General features: G+C 39.8%; 1 protein-coding gene across 1 annotated transcript in view; it reads left to right on the top strand.

Moving 5' to 3' along the window:
- LOC128029228 (glutamate receptor ionotropic, kainate 4) overlaps positions 1 to 24851 on the top strand; it is a 307696-nt gene that overhangs the window by 160474 nt on the left and 122371 nt on the right. The window contains exon 4 of the mRNA XM_052616871.1: positions 23337 to 23501. Coding sequence (XP_052472831.1) covers positions 23337 to 23501 — 165 coding nt within the window. The remainder of the gene's footprint in view (positions 1 to 23336; positions 23502 to 24851) is intronic.

Raw genomic sequence — 24851 nt, 5'->3', positions numbered from 1 at the left:
GGGTGAATTCTCCTGTACGTCGGAGGGAGTTTGAGGCGGACTGTCACCGGACTAATGATCTTGGTGACAGTAAACGGGCCGATAAATTTGGGAGCCAGTTTATTAGAAACGGAACGGAGAGGAATGTTCTTAGTAGAAAGCCACACCTTTTGACCCACGACGTATACGGGAGGCCTAGACCGGTGGCGATCGGCTTTGGCCTTGGTGCGCGCCCCCACTTGGAGTAGAGTCTCGCGGGCTCTGGTCCAAGTGCGGTGGCACCTCTGGACGAAGGCGTGAACGGAGGGGACCGCAACCTCGGATTCCATACTGGGAAAAATTGGTGGCTGGTACCCTACACTACACTCAAAAGGAGATAGGCCCGTAGCCGATACTGGTAAGGTATTGTGGGCGTACTCCACCATAGACAATTGTTGGCTCCAGGAGGAAGGATTCTTGGAGACCAAACATCGCAACACCCTTTCCAAATCTTGGTTGGCTCTCTCGGTCTGGCCATTGCTCTGGGGGTGAAACCCTGAGGACAGACTTACAGTCGCTCCTAGTAATTTACAGAATTCTCGCCAAAATTTAGACACAAATTGGGGTCCTCTGTCAGAAACCACGTCTATCGGGAGGCCATGTAAACGAAAGACGTGGTCTATGACGGTCAACGCTGTCTCCTTGGCTGAGGGCAACTTGGCCAAAGGAATAAAATGGGCGGCCTTCGAGAACCGGTCCACCACGGTTAAAACAACCGTGTTGCCCTGGGAGGGCGGGAGGGCGGTAATAAAATCTAGTGCGATATGGGACCAGGGTCTCGAAGGTACCGGCAGCGGTTGGAGTAACCCATCCGGGGACCGATTGGAAGCCTTACCAGTGGCACATACCGAGCAAGCCAAAACAAAATTGTGAATGTCGCGAGCCATAAGTGGCCACCAGAATCGTTGCTTGACTAAAAATCTAGTACGGTTAACCCCTGGATGGCAAGCCACATTAGAGCAATGTCCCCACTGGATAACGTTGGACCTTAATCCCTCCGGCACAAATAAGCGGTTCGGTGGGCACCCGGGCGGAGGCGTTACCCCTTCTAAGGTCGTTCTGACCTTCGATTCGATCTCCCATGTGAGAGTGGAGACCACTAATGTCTCAGGAAAAATACACTCGGGAGTGGACGGGCGTTCGGAATGGTCAAAAATACGAGACAAGGAATCGGGTTTGATATTTTTGGAACCCGGGCGGTACGAAATAGTAAAATCAAAACGTCCGAAAAAAAGTGCCCATCGAGCCTGCCTGGAGTTCAACCTTTTGGCGGTGCTAATGTACTCTAAGTTCTTGTGGTCAGTCCATACTATAAAAGGAACCCCCGATCCTTCTAACCAGTGTCGCCATTCCTCCAATGCCATCTTGACTGCCAACAATTCTCTGTTACCAATATCGTAATTACTCTCTGCAGGAGATAAACGATAAGAAAAATACGCGCAAGGGTGGACCTTGTCGTCTAAGGGAGAACGTTGGGATAACACCGCTCCTACCCCCACCTCTGACGCATCGACCTCCACCACGAACTGCCGTGTGGCGTCAGGGGTAATGAGAATTGGAGCTGAAATGAAACGGCTCTTCAGTTTCGCAAACGCAGCTTCCGCTGTGTTTGACCACCTGAAAGCAGTCCTGGCGGAGGTCAAGGCGGTCAGAGGCGCGGCTAGTTGGCTGAAATTGCGAATGAAACGCCGGTAGAAGTTAGCGAACCCCAGAAACCTCTGTAGGGCCTTACGGGAATCTGGACTTGGCCATTCTACCACAGCCCTAACCTTCTCGGGATCCATGCGTATTCCCTCAGTCGACACGATAAACCCCAAAAATGGAATAGACTGTGCATGAAACTCGCATTTCTCCGCCTTGACAAAAAGCCCATTCTCTAGCAACCTCTGAAGCACTCGTCGGACGTGCTGCACATGTTCCTGGAGAGAAGAAGAAAAAAATCAATATGTCGTCCAGGTAGACATAAATGAACTGATCAATCATATCTCGCAGCACGTCGTTGACGAGTGCCTGGAAGACCCCTGGGGAGTTGGAGAGCCCGAAGGGCATGACCAAATATTCAAAGTGCCCTCTGGGGGTGTTAAACGCGGTCTTCCATTCATCCCCCTCCCTGATCCGAACCAAATGATACGCATTGCGTAAGTCCAGTTTTGTGAAAATAGACGCTCCCTGCAACCTCTCGAAGGCTGAAGACATCAACGGCAAAGGATAAGTATTCTTTACCGTGATGTTGTTCAGCTCTCGGTAATCAATACAAGGTCGCAGTGATCCGTCCTTCTTTCCCACAAAAAAGAACCCTGCCCCTGCAGGAGAAGAGGAAGGGCGGATGAATTTGGAAGCTAGAGAATCAGAAATATATTTCTCCATAGCCTCCCTCTCTGGCACAGAAAGTGAATAAAGTTTGCCTTTAGGCGGAGACTTACCTGACAATAACTCTATGGCACAGTCGTAAGGACGATGCGGAGGAAGAGAAGCAGCTTGAGACTTACTGAACACTTCCTTCAGGTGGAGGTACTCAGCGGGCACGTTAGATAAATCCACCGCCTCCTCCTGTAACACAGACACAGACACAGACGGACAAGCAGACACTAAACAAGACTCATGACACCTTCGAGACCAAGAAAAGATGGAATTAGAGGACCAGTCTACTTTGGGGTTATGGAGAAGGAGCCAAGGGTGCCCGAGGACAATGGGTGCCAGGGGAGTGTCAAGGATGTGAAATGAGATAGTTTCGGAGTGGTTGCCAGAGGTGATGAGTGTGATCTCCTCAGTGCTGTGAGAGATAGTGGGGAGTTGCTGTCCAGTGAGGGCATGGACCGTGATGTGGTGCGGCAGGGCTTTGAGGGGAATGTGGAGCTTGTGTGCAAGGTGACGATCCATAAAGTTACCTTCTGCCCCAGAGTCCAGTAGTGCCTGACAGTGGTGTGTCTGTGCTGACCACCGCAGTCTTACCGGAAGGAGCGTAGATGATGGCGGTGATGAGGTCTTCTCGGCAGAGATCCCACCCGATAGTAGCCTCATGCGTACTACCGGGCTTGGCCTTTTACTGGACAGGTATGGGCTTGATGTCCGGCTCCCCCGCAGTGCATGCAAAGACCCAGGGATCTCCGCCTCTCCTTCTCCTCCCGGGAAAGCCGAGCTCGCCCTACCTGCATGGGCTCGTGATCGTAGGTGGGGCTGACCACGTCTCCGCCACTGAATCGCCCGTCCGCCGGGCCCCTGGATGGGGTGTTGAACAGCCCCCTCCTCTCCATCCGAGTGAGGCGGGCATCCACCCGTAACGCTAGATCAATGAGTCCATTAAGAGAGGGGGGCAGATCCAGGGCGTAGATCTCCCTCTGGACGCGGTCAGCCAGCCCATGCAGGAACATGTCCCACTGCGCCTCCTCGTTCCAATGGCACTCCGCCGCCAGGGTTCTGAATTCGATAGAGAAGTCTGAGACGGACCTCTCCCTCTGGCGTAACTCCGCCAGCCTCCTGGCCGCCTCCCGTCCTGCGACGGCCCGATCGAAGACCCGCCTCATCTCCTCGGAGAGCGCCAGGAATGAGTCGCAGCATGGGTCCTGGTTCTCCCACACCGCCGTCCCCCATAGTGCCGCCCTCGCAGAGAGTAAGGTGAGCACAAAGGCCACTTTCGCCCTCTCGTTGGCGAATGTCCTGGGTTGCAGGGCAAAATGCATATCACAGCGGGTTAGAAATGCTCTACAAAAGCTGGGCTCACCCGAGTATGCTTCCGGGATAGGAAGACGCGGTTCCGGCTGGGAGGTGGTCACTGGTGGTACCGGGAGAGCGGGCGGTGTGGGTGGCGCAGTGGGCGCTCGAAGAAGATGGAACTGCTGGGTGAGCTCGGACACCTGCGTTACCAAGGCTTGGACCGCGCGACCAGTGTCGTTAAGAGTCCTCTCCTGGGAGTCCATCCTCCGAACACTGGCGCTGAGAAATTCCTCCAGAGATGAAGCTTGAGTACTCGCTGCCTCCATGATGGTCTGATCGTTCTGTAACGGTGCTAATGGAGGACAGGAGACAAATGCAAGTACGAGTAAGTTTATTAGAAGTATGATGATGATGAAAGGTCGGAGAGTAACGCAGGAACCACGGTGGCAGCACAGACTGGTGAGTTGAGACGTGGGGTGCGTTGAACGACGATGACAGCGGTGATAATCCAATAGTGGTGAGTGTATTCCAAGCGTGACGACAGGATCCGAACAGAACGGCGACAAGGCAAGGCAGGAACAACACGAACACGACATCAAACACCAGGATCTACAAACAACGATCAGACAAACAGGAAACGAAAGACAGGGTGTTAAATAGTCTGTGGGAACTAGCCGCACCTGCCGCTGATCAGTGATCAGCGACCACACCCACATGAAACAATCAACATGACGTAACCTGACTACAGCTGGAGACGGTGCATTCACGAACCGTGACACATTCAGAACAATTCAGAATTCATAAACGGAAGCAGAATGATGGAGAGTCAATCACAGTTCATGTCACTGAATTAAAGAAGTTGTCAGAACACTGTCAGTTTGGGGATGGACTGAATGATGCGTTGAAAGATCGTCTAGTCTGTGGCATTTCAGAGTATACAGAAAGAGATTGCTCTCGGAGGTAGATCTAACATTCAAATGTGCAGCTGAAATTACTGTCGCCATAGAAACAGCTGCCAGAGATGCAGTGGGGCTGCGATCAGGAGTAAAACTGTCTGGAAACAAGGTGTCCACTGCAGGTAAACCTAGAAAGACAATGCAGAAAGTTGAACTGTGTTATCATTGTGTCAGGGGTGGACACAAAGCAAACCATTGCAGATTTAAAACTGAAATATGCAGAAAGGGCAATAAAATTTGACACATACAAAGAGCATGTCCATCTGATGTACAATACAGTGATAAAGAGAGTCAGTATAAGGCTCAGAAAAAGAAATGTAGGAATGTGGATGCTGTCACTGAAAACTTTCCAAAGAGACACCTGTATTAACAGAGTTTGTGATTCAGTTATTGCACAGTTAAACAAAAAGAATTGCCCATCGTTGTCCCGACTTTTATCTGTGTTATCTGAACAAACACAACAGTTACATATGTATTCCAGATATTTTATTACATAGGCTTTATATTACACATCAAATGACAAAGGAATTTATAGTCATGTTAATATTTAGCAGTCCTCAAACTCATTCTCTCAAACGGCTTGGGAATGCAGGTATTCCCAGCTTACAGTATATGGACTGAATGCATCTGTTAGAAATTTATTTTTACATGAATTGATTTAGCAAGCACTTTTATTTGATGTAATTCACAAATTGTGACTCAAACACTATTAATCTGCATTCATACTTGTTTGTTATACTGTATATTACATTATAATGCATTAAATTAATATTTAGCATAGTCAAAGATTCATAGCAATAAATTCTGAATTCAAATCTGATAAAATATTTAAGAATTTGAAAACGGTACATTCAGCTGTTTTTAATAGCAGAGGCTTTGCTTGAAATGACATGGTCGACATTAGTGCAATTGACCTGACTGTAATGCCAGCACCTCCTGCCATCCTTACCACAGAGTCTTTGAGGAAATTCACATACACTTCAGTTTTATGCGTCACACCAATGATCAGAGAGATGGTGAACTTTAATACTTGACTGGGGAACATGTTCGCAATTTGGATGAGAGAAGAAAAAATGTTGCACTCCCACTGTGAGATACAAATATTAACCTTTAGATATGGTTTTATCAAATTCATCTAAAAGAGTAACATTAAAAGATTCAAGAGCTGAAACACTTTTTACAACTGTGGTCTTCAGCAGGGGGTCTACGGCAGTACTGCAGGGCGGTCTCTCAATTATTTTTTGATCTGACTGGATGTGGGAATATTATAACTAAAGTTAAGAAGCTAAAATGCAGCTTAATGTTTCGTTGTTAATCCCACACTGAAATGTACATTTGAAATTTTACTATGAATTAGATGACTTTCTACATAAGTGATTATTTTAGTAGCTTTGCAATACAAACACCATAACAACGTATTTAAATACATCACTATGATACTATGCATATACGCCTGGATTAAAATGCAACACTCAATTTCCTACAATATGTTAGGGGGGTTCTGCTCCATCTTTATATTTCCTCTGTGTGCAAAACATTGAAAATTCCTGCTCTACAGTTCCTGGAAATACAGTATACGATGAGATTGAAATAAGCTAAACGATTATTGTTATTGTTCTGTTCATGCCTCTCAAGATGTCATCTGGTCCATAAAGAAAATTAGCTGCAACGTTGGACAAAACGAGAGTTCCCTCTTGAGGTTTTATACACCAGCGTTGTTTTATTGTGTGACTAAATTACCTCATTAATCATATATATATTGTATATTCCCAAAAACAAAAATCAGCAGAGCTGGTGGCAGAGAGCAGATGCTGAGCACTGAGTTCACATTAGACAGCACCAGGCTCTGCTTCAGTCTCCACTAAACACAGCAGAAATGGATCCTAGTCTCTCTTTGGGATCATTTAGGATAATTGAAAAAGGTTCATTTCTACATTCCATTTTCTCTTGACATTAAGCTAGACAAGAAATGAGTTATCCGTGACTTATTCTCAAAATCCATCTTTAACACAGAGTGCAGAACTTTTGGGAGGGGAGGACTGACTGTAGGTCTACAGGCTTATTCACAAAACTCATTGTTCAGCACAAAATACAGTACATGAAAAATGTGATTTTTAAAAGAAATCTTTATGAATTCTGTTCCACAGTCTTTGTCTTTAAAGTATATACATTACTGTAGCTCTACAGTTTCATTTCAAAGTTTGGGGTTGGGGAAATGATTTGATAAAAATACAGTAAAACCATAATATTATTAAATATCCTTAGCTGTATTTAAATATATTTTAAAATGAAATTTATTTATGTGATGACAGCTGAATTTTCAGCAGCCGTTACTGAAGTCTTCAGTGTCTCGGAAATAATTGTTCTGATTTGATGCTCAAGAAACCTTTTGTACTTGTGTGTGTGTACTGTGTGTATATATTTATAATAACATCAAGGTTGCGTGTTGTTACTTTACATGTTGACAAATCATTTTAGAAATACCATCTTAAGAAAAAGTATGAATATTTGACATTCGGCTTTGTGTGATTAGTTTGGGCTATTTATTTAAATGAATATTTCTTTTAATGCAATATGAATTAAAAAAAATGTTTAAAAAATTAATGAGATAAAACAAAACAAAAATGAAAAAGTTAAATGTTATTCTAATATCAAAGGAGCTCTGTCATCAGCTATACCTGTTTTTAAGACTCTAGCCCAGGAGTCCTTGATATTTTATTCATACATCATACTCAGACATTTTGAAGAGAATGCATTTGCCTTATCAAACATTATTATGGGGCACAATGGATTGCATCATTCAAGAGAGCTATATAGCCTCAGGTGGATCCTAAATGAATGAGTTTGGGCTACGGGAGCCTGGAGGAGGAAAGACAAGACACAAGCACAAAGCCAGGAAGCATTTCAAATCCTCTTGCATGGCAAATGCTGGGCAGCATTTCAGCTATTCTTTATTTTGTGCTGGCAGCATCTGGTTGTTGGCATTAGAAAAGCTGCAGAGATCTCTCCACTGTCAGTCCCTACTTTAAAACATGTCCTTCTATTGTCGGCTGAGTTGTTCTGGGTTGAGGACGTGAATTTAAAACAAAATCTCTTTTCTGAAAAAATACTGTATCTCCCACCTGCATCTTACCTGTTTGCACCTCAGTTCAGAATCTTTTGACAAAAAAGGCGCAAAAAACACAGAGAAGCAAAGCTATTTTCCACCCTGTCAAGATGAATGGCCGATTGCAGGTGGCCGGGAATGGAGAAGGAGTTCTCAAAAGCAGCTGTTTGAAATTCACTTAAGTCTCTCTCATCTTTGCTCTTCTGTGATTTGGGCTGAACTGGAGTGGCAGATCTGATTTAGAAAATTCAAGAACGAAGGTGAAAGGTATCAAGTCTATAAACACGGTCCCTGGTACTTAAGTGTTAATTATTTACGAACCACAATCATCTGGATGTTTGTTTGTTTGTATGTCTGTACATGTTCCAATCAGAGCACATTTTATGTTTAATACATCTGGCTGTGTACTGTTTTTGGCACCGGCTCTACCCATAATGCACTGTGAATTGTAATGTGGAGCACTAGAAATGCACAAGGTCAGCTCAGATGTGCTCGGCTGCCTTTGAGGTGATAACAGGGACCTTGACAGTGAGAGTCTCATTAAGACCCACCTGATGGGTCTTTTGCTTTCCGTGGGGATGAATGGTTATAGTTCCTCTTTTAATCACTGGACCATGTGAACAAATCAATGCAAGGATCAACTCACAAACCTCAAACCCAACCCACATAATCCATGTGAATACTTGGTCTGCATAAAAGAGGCTCAAACAATACCTCTGTGCATAAAACGTAAGTAATTCACAGTCTTTAGCAGATGACAGCTCGACTGAAAAAATAAAAAAGTAAAAAGAATCAGAAGATGATGAGTGACTTGAATAATAATAATAATAATAATAAAAATCAGTCTATAAATAAATAATGTATTTAATTTATTTAAATTATGTACTATTGTGTATATTAATATTTGTTGTTTTTATATTTGGAAAAAAAGTTTCTTTACAGGAACCTAAACAAAATGTCCCAAGCCCTACCCGTGCCCGCCTTTTTTCCCCCTTCTCCCAAAACAGCTTATACTACTGTTTCAGCTATTAAAAATAGTTAAGTTTTTATATATATTAGCAAAGTGATTATATTTCATATCTTTTTTTCATTAAGTTAATTTCTAAAAACATTTGGAGCATTTTTTGTTTGTTAAATATAAGTTTTTGTTTTTTAAAGCTGATCATATATGTTTGATCAATTTATCCTTTTCAAATCATCACGACTTGCCTAAAGTAAAGTCTATAAATATACTAAAACAGTCCAAGCATATAACAATGTTTAAACGTTAAGCCTAGATAAATGTGCTCTATATCCAATAGTTGAGAGTTGAAGCTGCATGCTTTGCAGCAGTGGTCCCAAACCCCCGGGCCGTGAGAAGGAATAACTAATTTACATTAAAGCTGCAGTTGGTAACTTTTGGTGCTCGCGTCTGGCGGTAGAACATTGTAGCCGGAGCTACCTCTCTCTGTTTACATCTATTGCGATCACGCAGGTACTGTGCTACTCTGCAGTGTTGCCGACCCCAACCAGACTAAAATAGTCTGAATATAAACACTTATTATAGGTGTACCGTAGTGACTCAGGATAAGACAAAAACATGGTTTGGAAAATGGATTCATGATATACTCGCTCAATATATATATTTTTTACATTTTCAACACAAAACAACACTGTGGCACAGCCTTGCGCTGACTGGACCAGAAGAGCCGTGAGCGGTAGATTTTTGCAAAACAAATAACAGAGGTGGAGGTAGAAGTGTGCTGAGCCATAACGATCTTTTATTTTGGAAAAAGGCCAGATGCTTTGTGTTATTTTCATTGATTTTATATTCGTTTTTGTGGTGATATCTTATTTTTATTCATGTTTAAACGTCACCATAGTGACCATAATCAGGGAAAAAAAGTGGGTTAGGGGGCAGAGAGGATGTTGTTGGGACGATGTTAAAAGGACGCTGCTAAATAAAGTTTTATACGAATACACAGTTGATTCATGTTTATTATTACATTTACAATATACCACAGTTTTTATGCCAGTCGTATCATTTTATTTTGTATTTATCCATCACACCATAAAGCCCGGTCCTTGAAAATTTTGTCTGACATCAAACTGGTCCTTGGTGCTAAAAAGGTTGGGGACCACTGCTTTGCAGGACATGGAAGCGCCAGCAATCACTTACATGTTTTCCGTGGATACGTCGCCTATTTTGCTCATTAGGTTAGAGTAATTCATAATTCGTAACTGTTAAAGGTCTAAATTAATTTTTTATCAACAAAACGTTGTGCTTTTATAAAATAAATAAAACAAACATGATGCACTTTCTTCCACTTGGTCTTGAATAGGAGCGCTTCACAAAAATGAAACGAAACTAATACATGCCTCACAGACATGATAAATATATCTATAAAAAGCTTTAAATTAGTACATAACTAAATAAAGCAAAACACAAAAACTCTTTTATTATAATCATAATCTATATAGATGCATTTCTTAAAGGCGCGTCTAATGAGGAGATGACGAGCACTGCACATGATCAATTGGCTCGTTGTGTGTCGTGGTAAACAAATCAAAACTCTTTCAAAATGCAGCTTTTCCCGAAGCGTTGGGAATTTCTCCTTGATGCTCTGCATGGTCAACTTTCACCTGTATGCTAATGTGTGCGTATATGAACTTTGTAGGCGATGTATAATATTTATAATAGCCTATAATCATTATAACAGTATTTCATACAGTAGCCTATGTGTGCTCTGGGCATATATGGGCACAATAAAAGGAGAGAAGCTAAATGAGCCCGGGCCCGAATGGACTCAGCGTGTTGGGCCCCTGTAGACCTCTAGTCTAATAACATCTGCCAAAACGATAGACTGAGGAATGTGCTGCTTTATGTCATAATAGTGTGGCTAAACCCCATATTCCACATATTCTGTCATTTAATAGGGCCATATGCATAGCGATTATGAGAAAAATATGCAAAATTGTTTTAAAATAGTTTTTGAAGAAGTACAGCATGTCACACCTCACAACATGTCATTAAGATAAGGCCAGAGGTCAAATATTGTTTCACCTAGGCCACTAGGATTACTACCACGCTGCTAAAATTTCTATTTTAACCCAACACACAATTGCAATTTAGTCTACAGACTCATCATCAGCCAACATTTAAAATGCCATTCTCAGGCTTAGTCTGAGCTCAACGGCCCAGGAGCTTTTAACTTTATAGACCAACACTGATTTTGAGTCCTCATGCCGTTCTCCTGTCATCTCTACATAACGTTGCCTCACTTCTCTGTAGCTCCGGCCTTCTTCTGTCTCTGTGTGAAATTAAATGTGAGCAGTGCATTTCCACTATAAACACTCTTCTCACACAGTGTACAGTCAGGTATTGTTTCCTCTCTTGGCAACTGATTTTGTCTGTTGTTTTACACTGGTCTGGAAGCATCAGCTGGAGTCTCTGGAGCCGTGGAAGTGTGTGGGTAGGTGCGATTCTGTACTAAATGCCAGTGAACGTCTTCATGGTAATGATGTGTGTGCTTGTTTTGGGTGATGTTATAGTGCCTCTTCGCATGGTGGCAGGCAAAATAACAAATCCCATGGTCAGATGTATACTCCAGGGAGGCTATTATTGCAACCAATGGAATTTAGTCCACTGTAGTTCTCCATCACACTCTCTATGTAGGAAAAAAAGATGAGGAGGGACGATTTGGTGCTTAGCATTGATAATGCCCTCAATGGAGTGCACTTTCTGTTCAGTGTAACAGGGATTTGTATGCTTAGCCTTTTGTTTACTGTAGGCGAGATAAGCATAGAGAGCAGAAAATGAGAAAGAGTGTAAGTCTTCATCGTTAGTCTGGGCATGCTGCTATCTCCTGACATGTTTTGTACACTTCACGGCAGGAGGGAATGTCATGAGCAAGAAAGGCAACAATCTTTAATTATTGTGAATCGTGCATTCCAGGAGAACAGTGGTCAGAATGAGGACAAGCACACAGAAACAATGACTTAATGATCAGTAATGAAAGAGGTTGGAGAAGTGATTGTGATAGTATATGTAAATAAATGGATATAGAAGAAGTATAGGTACATCCACAGCAATAGTAAAGTCATAGTGATTGCATGTGCAGTTGTGTCTTGTGAGTAAATTTTAATTTGTATCGCATGAAGATGTGTGATCAATAGAAGTTTGATACATCACAGCATGAAATCTGCAGGTTTGTAGCATTGCTGTGAAGAATATATCACATTTTAAAATGTTCATGTATTATATGTTAAATTATGTTTCTGAAAAACAGAGTGTGACATCATATGACGATTATTACTGTGTCCAAAATTTCACTTGCTCAAAGAACCGCGGCTTAAGGTTAAGAATCTGAGCCACTCCCCGTGTCAGCGGGTATAAATAGGGCGACAGGTGCATCCACTCATTAGATTTTTGCTTCGGAGCCGAGTGGTTGTATGAAAGCTGTTATACTCCACAAAGCCATTCATCTGCTGTGTCGGGAAGCTGTCCTGGTTGGCGGTACGGCGCAAACAGCGCTGTCCCTTTCAGCGATTCCCCTGGGCGCTTCAACTAAGAGAGCAGATTTCCTAAAAGAGCAAATCGCGGACGATTCGCGTCTTTTAAAAGACGCCCCTTGTCCGCGTCCTTCGTTTCCTGTTCTCTGACAATGGCCACGATTGTTGTCTTCCGTGTCTGGGCATTCAGCACGCTGGAGGCGCGTTCATGGATGGTTCGTGCGTGTGTGACCATGGCAACGCCGCGATTGCGTCTCTTCTTTCTTAAAGGGAAAGGAGCAGACCCCTCTGTCACTACCTTTTCCGGTTTCTCTGTCACGAGCACAGGACCGCAGGCTAGTGCTCTGGGAGATTTGAAGGTGACCGTGAGAGCTTCTCCACCGGGCCACGCCCCACAGACCTCTTACCCCTTCCGCAGTGTTTGTCCTGTGCTGCGGGCCAAACTGCCTCTGCCCTGCATGCCATGGCTGTCCTGCAAACTCAACAAGCCATGGCTTTAACTAATGCACGAGGGTAGAACCAACCCGAGGTGATGCAGGAACTGCGCACGGCGACTGACTTTGCCTTAACGGTGACGAAGGTCACGGCGCGGTCCATCGGGAAGACGATGTCCACGCTGGTGGTCCAGAAGCGCCATCTCTGGCTGACCCTGGCCGAGATGAGAGACGTCGACAAAGCCCGCTTTCTCGATGCTCCCGTCTCCCAGGCAGGCCTGTTCGGCGACATGGTTGAGGACTTTGCCCAGCAGTTCTCGGTGGTGCAAAAGCAGACTGAGGCCATTCAGCACATCTTGCCCCGACGTGATCCTCTGGTTGCCACCATTCCGTCGCGGGCAGTGCCTCAGCCTGCTCGTCACCGTAGGCGCCTCCCTGCGTCCTCCACACCAGCTCCGCCCCGTGCTGAGAGTTGAAAAAAAAAAAAAGCAATGTTTACTTAATTGGCTTTAGTTGAAAGAAAATAACTCTATGCCATGGTTTACATTTAATTTGATAATAAGTATGCACTCTTTCAATGAAGTATTCACTGTGTCCTGCAGCAGGGAGTCAGTTGGGAAGTCAGGAGTGTCATGGGGTGGAGCAGAGACAGGGCGTTTCTCCTCTTTCTCTATCCTGTATAATTGTGAGCGCTGCAAAAGTCTGCAAAAAGGGAAAAAACAGGCAATTGAAGATGTAAACAATTATCCTTGCACACGCATCCCAAGGGCTGCACTCCAATGGCAGGCAGGATGAGCAATTGGTGCCATTAATACCATCATTATTCCCCTGTCTCTAATGGCCTCCCTTAGTGAACACACACACAGACACACACCACTGGTACAGCTAAACAGTAATACCAATGAAAGCACAAACACACTCAGACACATAGATCACTGGTCATGATCAATGAGAAAGAATCTTTCTTAGCCTTTTCCTCCTCGTTTATCATTCCTCTAAAAAAAGAGCTCTAGTGTACGCAGCGCTTTAAAGTAATAGCCACATAAAACTTAAAACCATAAATTGCAGATTCTCTTACAGCTGAAATATTACAGTCAGTATTCCTGTGTTCAACTCCTGTAAGACTTAAATAATGCAATCTGCACATGGCTGCCCAGTTTTTCCAGATTTAGCTTAAGTGCACATAAAAAATAGATGGTGCCCTTTTGCACATTTTGGTGAAATATTTATTTAAATAGGAAAATTTAAATTGAGATTAAAATATTTAACTATAGGGGTTTTCTTTAACTACAGGGACTTTTATATCCCAGGGGGTTCATTTTTAAAACATATTTTAACTTATAATTTTTGTTATATAAATATTTAAACATATTAAACTTTCTTGAAAACTTTTTACCATTATGTATATATGATTTTTTTTTTATTATTATTGAGTGCTTGGTTAATAAAGAGACAGCAATGTGAAATATGAGTTTTAAGAAGAATGTGATGTGTGAGGAAAATGTTAGAAAAAAAAAAAATCTAATATAAGTAATTAAGTAGTTATTTAATTGAAATGTAATGGAAATTCCTGACATTTTTTTTATTTTTATTATTAATTCAGGTTACTTTTTTGGCTGGTCATCTATCTGGATCATGTAGTGTTATTTCTGTCAAAGACTTTGTGATGTGCAGATGCTTTGAAAACAATTGATTTTATTTCCCAACCAGGTTACTCATTTGTCATATATCATTTCTCTAATTCCCTTGCCAATTCGACAACATAAAGAAAAAAACTAACTTTTTTCCCCCACAGACACATAAAGACAAGTAACTGTAATGGCCATAAAGCAATCAGCGTTTTGATTTACTGGGAACTTACGCCCTTCAGTGATAGATTCTGTCTTCAGAGGCTTGTCCAGGGGCTCTGCTAATTAGTGTCAATTCTGGAATTAGACGAGACTTGCTGTGGTGAAAATAAAAAATTTAATTATAATCCATAATTAAAAGTTGATTTACTAGACGGTTCATTCCCATTCAGCGATATATCTGTTTAAAAAGCCTCAGCGCAAAGAAGATCCATACAGAATTACATGTGAATGGGACCTTCCTCAGCCTATTTTTATACAAACAATCAGGCCTTTCCAGATGGAGAAGAATGCGGACCATTAAACATTATTGATAACCTTGAAATCACTTTTGTCCCAGCTTGATAGCAAACTGAATTGAAATCAGACTTAAAAATACCCTGCTGATATTTCATAGAGGTGGAATATTATTATCTAGTCTATTCTCATCAGTGACAAGGGTAAAAGGCCAGTCAATATTAAACAATCTTCGGAAGCATTTTAAGACTCACTATTTATCATTTGAAAGTGTAGATCCCTCTGTAAAACCAAGATGTTGGACACTAAAGGGCTTTATCTCCCAGGTCTTTACTTCTGCTGTAGTTAGATCCTCTTTTAGTCTCGATGGGATGAAGTGAAGAGCAGCTCTAAGTAGTTCAAATCTCATACGTAGATACCCAATGTAAGCAGCCTATTGGATTGTTGATGGGCTTTCAGGAGTCTGTGTGCCCAGACGGCCAATGTATAGATAAGCTAAGCCCCATGCGAGTGCATCTTAATCTTGTACCGTAAAACCTAAAGGACAAACATGTAGTGTCAGTGTACCAATGCATTAAAAAAGCTGGGCAAATCAGATTTAGGGTGTTCAAATGTATTTTATTCACAGTAGCCTGTCCTGCAGGATATATGTACAATGTTTCACCAGTAGGCGGTAGCAAGTGATTTATAAGTCTTTATGAGGAAACCTCTGAATCATCATTCAAACAATTAGTTGAAAACCACTGATTCATTCAGGAACGCAACTCTGCATCCTAATGTTCATACTAGCTGTCCTAAAGTATGTAAGATTAGAATAATTGTGTCCCAAAGCATACTGTTGGAAAGAGTATGCCAAAATCCCCCAATGGTCTGCTATTTCAGGTAGGTTTTTGAAGTGTGGGTCCATGCACACTCTAATGGCTAATATTGGCTACATTCCATTGCACTTTAGTGAAGGATTTGGGTCAGAACTACAAACACAAATAAGTCGTAGAAAAAAAAAGCGTCTATATGAATAGAGTGTGATTATTGACTCTATGGAGCATCTGTATGATTAACATCTGTATAACCGGCCATCAGCATGATTACTGACTGTATGAGCATCTATAAATGTGAATGCTGTATTTCTAACAATCTCAGGTTGAACTGTAATTGCCATACATATTTCATTCTTTTTTTATTTCATTCTTTTTCTTATTTATTTTTACTCAAATTATTCTTGCATTTTTCCAGTGCCCTAATAAATCACTTATAAGATGTCTAAGATACTGTTTATTGTTTTAGAATTAAAAAAACTATACAATGGTATGTTTAATAACTAAAATAGTTTGTAGAACCCTTCAATACATTTGGTAAATATTTGTCCCCAAACAATATTTCATGTATTTTATATGAAAAATAAAAATTAGTGTTGTTCAACTTTTAGTGTCTGAAAGGCACTTCAGTGTCTATAACTTTTTATCTTTTTGAGCATGATCGACTCTGGATGATGGACACTAAACCCTGTTTCACACTGCAAGCGTGAGCGGCGCGCGAGCAGCGCGTATTTTTTTCGGCGTCCATGTTAATCAATAAGTGCATTCACACCGGGACCAGGAGCAGCACGTGAACGTCAAGCAGGAGCGTCGCGTGAACAGCAGTGAAGCGGGGGTTTCGGCGTCCGGCCTATTTTTGCTGTGCTGCTCACGCTCAATTAAAGTGAAAGCACACTTTTGATGGAAAAATAAATATGATTTTACACAAAATGCACAGATTAAGCATGTCAAGAGTTTTTACAACAACGACAATGTCTAGTGTTTTAACAATTATGCCAGAAAAGAAAATTAAGTATAACAAATATGTATTTACCCATTTAAACTTTTTAATTAATCGTTTTGGGTGAAAGTATGGTGTATTGTTATAAAAACAAATGTTGAAAGAATTATACCCATTGTTTGAAATGGTTCTGGTTCTGAAATGGTTCTCCGTTGGTCCACTGTACAAGAATACATATCTATGTGAACAAGGCTGCATGTCCATGAGACTTTATTTGCAAAAATGTATGCATCTGTTTGATAACTTGTGGTTAAAGCAGCTCTTTGCAGACGCTGCAGCGGTGGTGCTCGCTATGGTATGGTAAAATGCTATGGTAAAAAGCACTTTCTGGTTGGCCACCTACTGTATGTCCCAAAGCTTGCCTACTCCTCTAATATAGGATGACCAGATGTCCCAGTTTTTTTTTTTTTCCAGGGGACAATGCTGGTTTTTGATGTCCCCATTTTTAAGGGTGTAGTACAAGTAGTCACACTGGGATGCGCAGAACAAGTCACACAAGTCTTTTGAATCATTCATTTAACTGATTTGTTCAAAACCACTTATTTATTCAGGAACTAAACAAGTGACTCAAATCTTTGGATCAACTGCTTCTTATAAAAAAAAAAAAAACATGCTACAGTGTTGCTTATAAAGTCACACCTGATCTGCATTGTTTGAAAAATTTTTAATATTTTAATTTAAAAACAGACAGTGTAGTACTGTGTCTAAAGTGTAAGTTACTAAATATTTACATTTGTTGAATTGTTTTATCAATGCTGTTTTTCAACATGGAAGTAAGCCGTTTTCTGTGAATTTGCCAGGTGTCTGATTCATTAGCCATTATAGGTAAATAATTAGAAGTAGTACAGTAAACTGTGAAACTACTTATTCTAAAATGAATGTGTTTAGAATTTAGATAAACAATGAAAATATTAATATAACAAATAGAGCAATAAAGCATAAAGGAGCATACATAAATGATTAAACATTATTGTGGCCTCAATTAAGCTCATGATATGCCTTTATATTTAAAAAATAGAGGATATTACAATAACTTCAAAAAAAAATTCCAACTAAATTTTTTTGTGACAATTTACCAGTTAGCTGAGTTGAAACGTAAATTAAATGAATAAAATAAATAAATAAAAACAATTGGCAGTATTATGTTTACTTAGGCTCAATCCAAAATTATATTTAATTTAACTTAATTTATAAAAACACCCATTACTCATTAAGAGAATAGAAACAACCTGTTTAGACCATGCACCCAGGTGCACCAACTTTTTCCCCATCATTAAACTAGCTAAAGTAGATTTGGACACGTCTTGAGTGCACCTCCGCTGTGCGCTTTAGACCATGTCCTTTGATCCTTAAAATAGGTCCCATTATTACAAAAGATATTCAGAATTGATTAAATCTTAATACATAATTTAAATCTTAATACTTAATAAAGCAAAATGTTAACACAGTGTGCTCTTTATCACATCATTTAATTAAAAAATCAGCAGGATGGATATTTTGTGAAAACACTTAAAATGCAAAAGAGTAACTACATTGAAGTCTTCTTCGCATTAGTAACACTCTTTTAAAAAATCATGCACTTAAAATCCAGCTTTCTGATGAGATGCAGTAACAATTTCTTTTGTACAACATCAAGCTTTTTTACTGTATGTTGGTAAAGCACTTTTAGTTGTTTGAAGGAAATTTAATGAGTGTGCTTAAATGTTACTACTGTTGACAGTTTGTAGGTTGATAATCAGTCTAGTATAATGACTGTTTAAATGTCAGAATCAAGATTCTGCTGCTCAATTCAAGCCTCATTTTGATCTAACTGTTTAAACAGAAAAGCATATTAAATGGCAGTTAGTGTGCTTAAAGGTGATGCAGTTGTCCATTTTATCTGCATTCAGTCACTCTGGTTGATTAAGTGTGTGATAGTGCTCATTTAATGGGCATTTGTATATGGGACAACCCATGTGAATGATGAGTTCCTCTCTCTTCACACTATGCCATCCTCCATGGCTGGTCTGTTTTGACTTCTGTTAGCCAACGGCCCAGTGGGAGCAGTTGCAAAAGGTGAATTTGAGAGTTTAGTGGCTTTATTATGGTGACAATGTAGTGTTGAATGGGCCTTTGGGACGTACTATAACCCCCCCCCCCCCCCATGTACTGTATTGTTAGATCAAATGTTTTGTTTCAGTGTTTCTTTAGCCTGCAGGATACATAGTGGTTTGCGAGCTACACAGGTTAACAGCTAGAAGAAATATGGTGCAAAAGAATCTGCAAATACAGCGTGCACATAAACAAATGCTAAAATAATTCTATAATGCAGTGGGTAACATCAAGGAGGTATGTTATCCCTGGAGAGCATGAATTATGTATACATTAGCATTCCCATTTGTCTAAATTTGAGCTACTCAGCTGTGCGGGAATTAAGGCTCCATTATTTAGGAACTGTGGTGCTATTATGAGGTACTATTATGAGGGCAAAGGTTGACTTACCTGTCAAATAAAGCTCTGGTGTGCTTTTTTGGAAAGGCAAGTTGGTAAATAAAGAAGATCTGTGAAGTTGCAAAGACTAAAGTCTCAAATCCAAAGAGATATTCTTTATTAAAGTTAACACTCATCCACACCCCCCTGAAACGGCTCGTTCTAACACACCTCCACACGTCTACGTTAGTATGTGGGAAGATCTGCATAATGCCACCCAGATGTTCACGCAAAGAAAGACGGCGTACCTTTTATTCTCATTGTAGAATTGATGTTTCCGCCGCCGCCACTGCCATGTCGTATAGACGCTGTGTGCTTCGCTGTGAAAGCGAAACCACTTTGTTTGGCCTTCCAAAGAGGAAGCTCCTCTTCTGGGATCGTCACATATGGTTGCTGCAAGACCAAAAGGTTTTTTGATCTGGTTTTATCTCAATAATTTTTTACAACATTGAATTCTAAATTACATAATTTTAGAAGAAGTCAATGACTGGGTGATGTGAATGTTTTAATTAAAATCTGCTATGTACATTTGAAACAGCCAAAAGTTTTCATCTTTTAAGAGCTGGGGTGCTTTTATCATATCCAAATACCCAATCTTTGATGATCAATAATTTCCTGTCCTTCATCACTCTAATTCCAAAATGCCCGTAAATTAATTTAAAATTGTTTTAAAACATAGCAGTCCAAACACACATTGCTGTACATGCATTTCTGCTCATACCATAACTGTCAGCCTTGGTCTCCATGCACATTACACAGCGTGTTTCATGCTCCGGCACGCACTGCTACTCACCATCGATTCCCCTAAAAGTGTCAGCAGTCGAGCCAAGACTATAAGATTGAATAGAACCCAAGCTGCAGTGGAGCCAGGGGCGATTCTAAGATTTTGATTTTAGGGGGGCTCAGCCCCCAATAAGGGTATGATTAAAAAATATTATTTTACTATTAGGGTAGGGTTGTATACTACTAACCTTATTGCAATCCACTATTCCATTGTATTCCCTGTATTTCATATATGGGAGTAGGAGTACTGACTGAGCCATATATAACACTGTAAAAAAAAAACTAATACAGTTTTTTTACATGTGACCAGTCACTGGAAAATTTTGAATTGGGAATGTAGATTTTTTTATTTATTTTTTTTTACAATAAAGACTTCCTGATTCAGTATTAGGACATTCATGTTTATCCTTTGATGATACCACTGCTTTTTCTTATGAAATGTACGTGGAAATTGCCAGAAAATTAAAACAACATAAGGGTTCAATGACTGCAATGAATCTTGGGAACACAGTGGTATTGTGTGTGTGAGGCTGTCTGTTCTATTCTCACCTGACTGTTGCTCATTTGCAGACCTACTCCCGCACGACAAAAAAAAATGTTGTATATCCATCTACAATGAAATATAAATTATTATATTTTATTTTTTATTATTATTATTATTATTATTATTATTATTAATTTTTAGCTTTTTAGCCTTTATAATCAACAATACGGTTGGTTATACATCAAGTCAGCCCCTGAACATTAATTTCATTTCAAATCATTTAACTAACCAGCTAATATTCATTAAGAATATAGACAAAACATGTATTAATGTAATTGTCTATTGGCAATATGTTTAATCTGTTCTATATTTATTTATATTTATTAAAAATAACATCATTATCAATTTGCCACTTCTATAAATCAATTACTTAAAAAAAAAAAAAACACAGATCCCTTTAGCCTACTCTTACTCTAATATATGTATCATGATACACTAATGATTAATTATTACTTAATACAAAATTATGTTTAATAATAGAAAACAAAATATCTCCACATGATGTTTCTCTCTCTGTGCCATTTAGTGCTTTCATACAATGATGTGTGTCATTAATAATTTATTTTGCATGGCTGCATAATGTAATGCCGAAATACACAATAATATGTTTTCAATTTCAAAAAGTAAATTAAAATAAATCATGATCGTTTTCTAAAGTATGTTTTCATGGGTGTTAATCGCTTAATTTTTGTTGGAAGAAAAAAAAAATCTGTCACACTGTGATAAAGGCTGAAAGTGAACGCAGCGAAGACGTACTGGTATTGGATGCGAGAACACACACACCACACGCACACACGCACGCACGCACGCACACACACACACACACACACACCTTGTACTCTCTGATGTTCGCTCTGCTCGGCGCCCCTGTGGATTGAAAAACGCGCTGAATCCATGCAGACTCAGATAAGGGGAGGAGCCGGAACTTGATGCAGCTTGCCACCGTCTCAAATGAGATTTTAAAGGGGACTGAAGCGATCACTAATTAATTAATCAAATAATTTTTAGGGGGGCTGGGCATAAGTTTAGGGGGGCTGAAGCCCCCCTAAAAAGGGCCTAGCGACGCCCCTGAGTGGAGCTCCACATTGCTCAGAGTCTCGTACCACAATGTCATGTCATCTCCCCTTCTGATAATTTTACCCTGCGCTAGGATTTAATTTAGAGCTGGCAATTCCAGTTTCTTGCTTTGACATCTACTTTTGTGACTGCAGACTAGGGACAAGAACAGAACCTCAGGGCTCAGTGCGGGGCCAGTGTTTCCATTGGCACTCTTTGTTGCAAGATTTTGGGGTGTACGCTGAGAATTGCCCAGTTTGAGCTTTCTCCATTCGTGATGTGGGAACAGTCTTTTGGTATCGGCGGCCAGTACAGAATCAACTTCTTTTCTTGTAATCTTTTTCTTTTTCTGTTGAGGATAACTTTTGTAATGTGAATAAATGTATGCTTTAGCAATGCATTTACTGCGAACATTTGCTTTGACCAGTATTACTGATGGGAAATCTTCTGTAATGAATGTGACTTTGCCCCAAATGTGACAGCATATTAATTGATGATACTTTTTTTATGTTTAAATATATATATATATATATATATATATATATATCCCCTATGAATCTGTTGGAAAGGCAAAAATATTTTTTTTCCCTCACAGAGCACATTAGCTCAAATTGGACTCCTGTAAATAGTAACTTAATTTCTTTTTACCCAAAAGCACATTTAAAAAAGTTAATAATGTAACTGCCTTCACAGCTTTGCCACAAGCGAAAATACATTTAATCTCATTTACAACATACCGCGGATCTCCATTTACCATCTCTAATCAAACATCTCGATATTTATGGCAGTCTTAAGTGGATTGTTATTTATATTGCCCTTTTTTTAATAGGAGAACTCTCATGGCTTATTCAGTCTAGTATGAATTAAATGATTAAAGCTTTATGAATCAATTCAGTTCAATTTTATGCATAATGTATTTTTTAAATAAAGATTGTACAGCCCAAGATTAGTCCAAGGGTTGTGCTTATTTCCAGTGCAATGTGTCTGAACATGAATTCTTCTAACAATCTGTCAAGGTTTGACAACTGGCATAAAAAAAAAAAAAAAAAAAAAAAAAAATTCTAATCATTCACAATCTCAGCACTACAGTGTAAATAAAGCACTTTCAGGGCAATGCATGGGAGTCATGGAACAAATTCAGGGTCACTGGAGAACTAATTATGTGCTGGCTTGAAGATTGGTGGAAAAATAAAACATTTCAATATGCCAGCATGACAACAGAAATATCATAAAAAGGATAGTTTGAAAATAGGCTGACATTCATCAGAAGTGTCCGACGCTCTCCGGTTGATGTGATGTCAGGGGCTTGCATAAAGCTTTCCTTGCAATTTTGCTTAAAAAGCAGGACTTTTGCTATTGAATTGGTGTCATACATCATTCGGCTCTTCTCACGTCAAATATTACAGTGCTAAAAATTTAAATGTTATTTGCTTTACGCAGATTTTTATATCCCTTAGTACTACATATTGGTTGCTGCATATATTGCTGCTAAGCCTTGTGTCAACTCACCAAGGAATAGACATATTCAAAGTGGATTGAATATGATATGGGTTCACAAAGGTGGACATGCAGTATGTACACCAATAGCACTAAGGAGCCAGAAACTGTTAACATACTGCAAGGATTGTATTTTTTTATTTTTTATTTTTGTTTATTTACTGCACACCATTGTGACAGTATCATTCATAACAAAAAACCTACATGGAGCGTTTGTATCAGTCTAGTTAGAAACGAACAGCATTAATCTTGTCTTATGTAAGCGAATGCACTTCAATATGCACACAAAGGCGACCCAGAACCTACATTTCCGTGATTCTTCATTGTGTTGAATGATTTCTGTTGTATCTCTTTTGTCAAAGTTGTGTTCTTCAAAACATTTCATCTCACTTTTTCGTTCTCTCTCTGTCCCCTTGAACTGTGTCTTAGCTGCCATTCTTGATGACCCGATGGAGTGTAGCCGCGGGGAGCGATTGGCCATCACTCTGGCGAAAGACAGCATCAACCGTTCCAGCAACCGCTCCACCACAGGCAAACTAGAGGTGGACATTTTTGAGCTGCTCCGAGACAGTGAATACGAGACAGGGGAAACTAGTGAGTATCCACATATTTGATCATTTCTGAGGTGGATGTAATTTTACAGAGAGTAGAATTTTTCTACAATATACCTGAAAACAATTATAATGTTTTTTTATATTTTATTTAGTAAATTTTTATATGCAATATTTATATTACATAATACTGTATATTCAATTAAGCACTAGGGTATATAGCAGTTTTTGTACATTTAAATTCATGCACTCACATTTCCACAGATGGACATGCAGGTATAAAACAATTTGCATGCTGTATTTGTCGAATCAGTGCTTGATTACATTAAGAAATGTGTAATATTTTACTAATTTATAATATTTTACTAATTATATAAATATGTTTAATTTATAATACTTCTTATAGTAACTAATATTAAATAGTACTTCTGACAAATCAATTTAAAATGAAGCACCCTCAGGTTTGTACAGATGGACAAGCTGTTATAAAACAAGTTGCATGCTGTGTTTGTCCAATCAATGCTTTTAATCTCATAAATATGCAAATAAGAATATATCAACCCAGGTTTTACAAGTGTACAATGGGAAAGCTCACTGCCTAGTGACCCGTAATTAATTATTACCCAATAGTGGAAAACATGGAACCAGATAAACTAGGATTATGTTTACAGTAGGAATGTAGGATTATGTTTAGGCAGTTGTGACCTAATGGTTAGAGAGTTGGATTAGTGGTTGTGGGTTTGAGCTTTGGCAGCAGCAGGGATTGTAGGTGGGGGGAGTACATGACCAGCACTCTCTTCCAATCTCAATACCATGACTTTCACTACTCACTGCTGTCCGTGTGCATTTGGATGGGTTAAATACAGAGCACAAATTCCTAGTATGGGATGCCACATGTCATGTCACACATTTACTTAGGTTTAAGAAAGAGATAATTCACTCAAAAAATGGAAATTGTGTCATTATTAATTAAATGAAAATTCCTCTTCATTTTGAAAAATAGCTTTTTGTCCATACAATAGGAGTCAATGGAATCCAAAGTTGTTTGGACCCCAACCTTCATAATATTCATAATATCTTCTTTTGTGTGTCGTTAATGAAAGAAAGTCAAACAGATTTGAAACAGCATGAGTGTGAGTAAATGCTGAGCTATCTCTAACCAATTAGATGAAGGTGCATAATATACTGTATGCTAGGAACTATGATGATGCCTCTTCCTACTCCATATATTTGTTTTAGTTTAGTTTGAACATTTTTGCAAAACTCTTTAGTTTTAATTTTCACAGCTGTCCTTTAGCTTCCCAATCTGAATAATGGTACCTTAACTGTTAAGCTTTCATACAGCAGCTGTAGGCATTACATTACATAATGATTCACAGGTAGAGTCAAATTA

The sequence above is a fragment of the Carassius gibelio genome, chromosome A15, assembly GCF_023724105.1.
Source record: "Carassius gibelio isolate Cgi1373 ecotype wild population from Czech Republic chromosome A15, carGib1.2-hapl.c, whole genome shotgun sequence".
Lineage (NCBI taxonomy): Eukaryota > Metazoa > Chordata > Actinopteri > Cypriniformes > Cyprinidae > Carassius > Carassius gibelio.
This window is presented reverse-complemented; position numbering and strand designations above follow the sequence as displayed.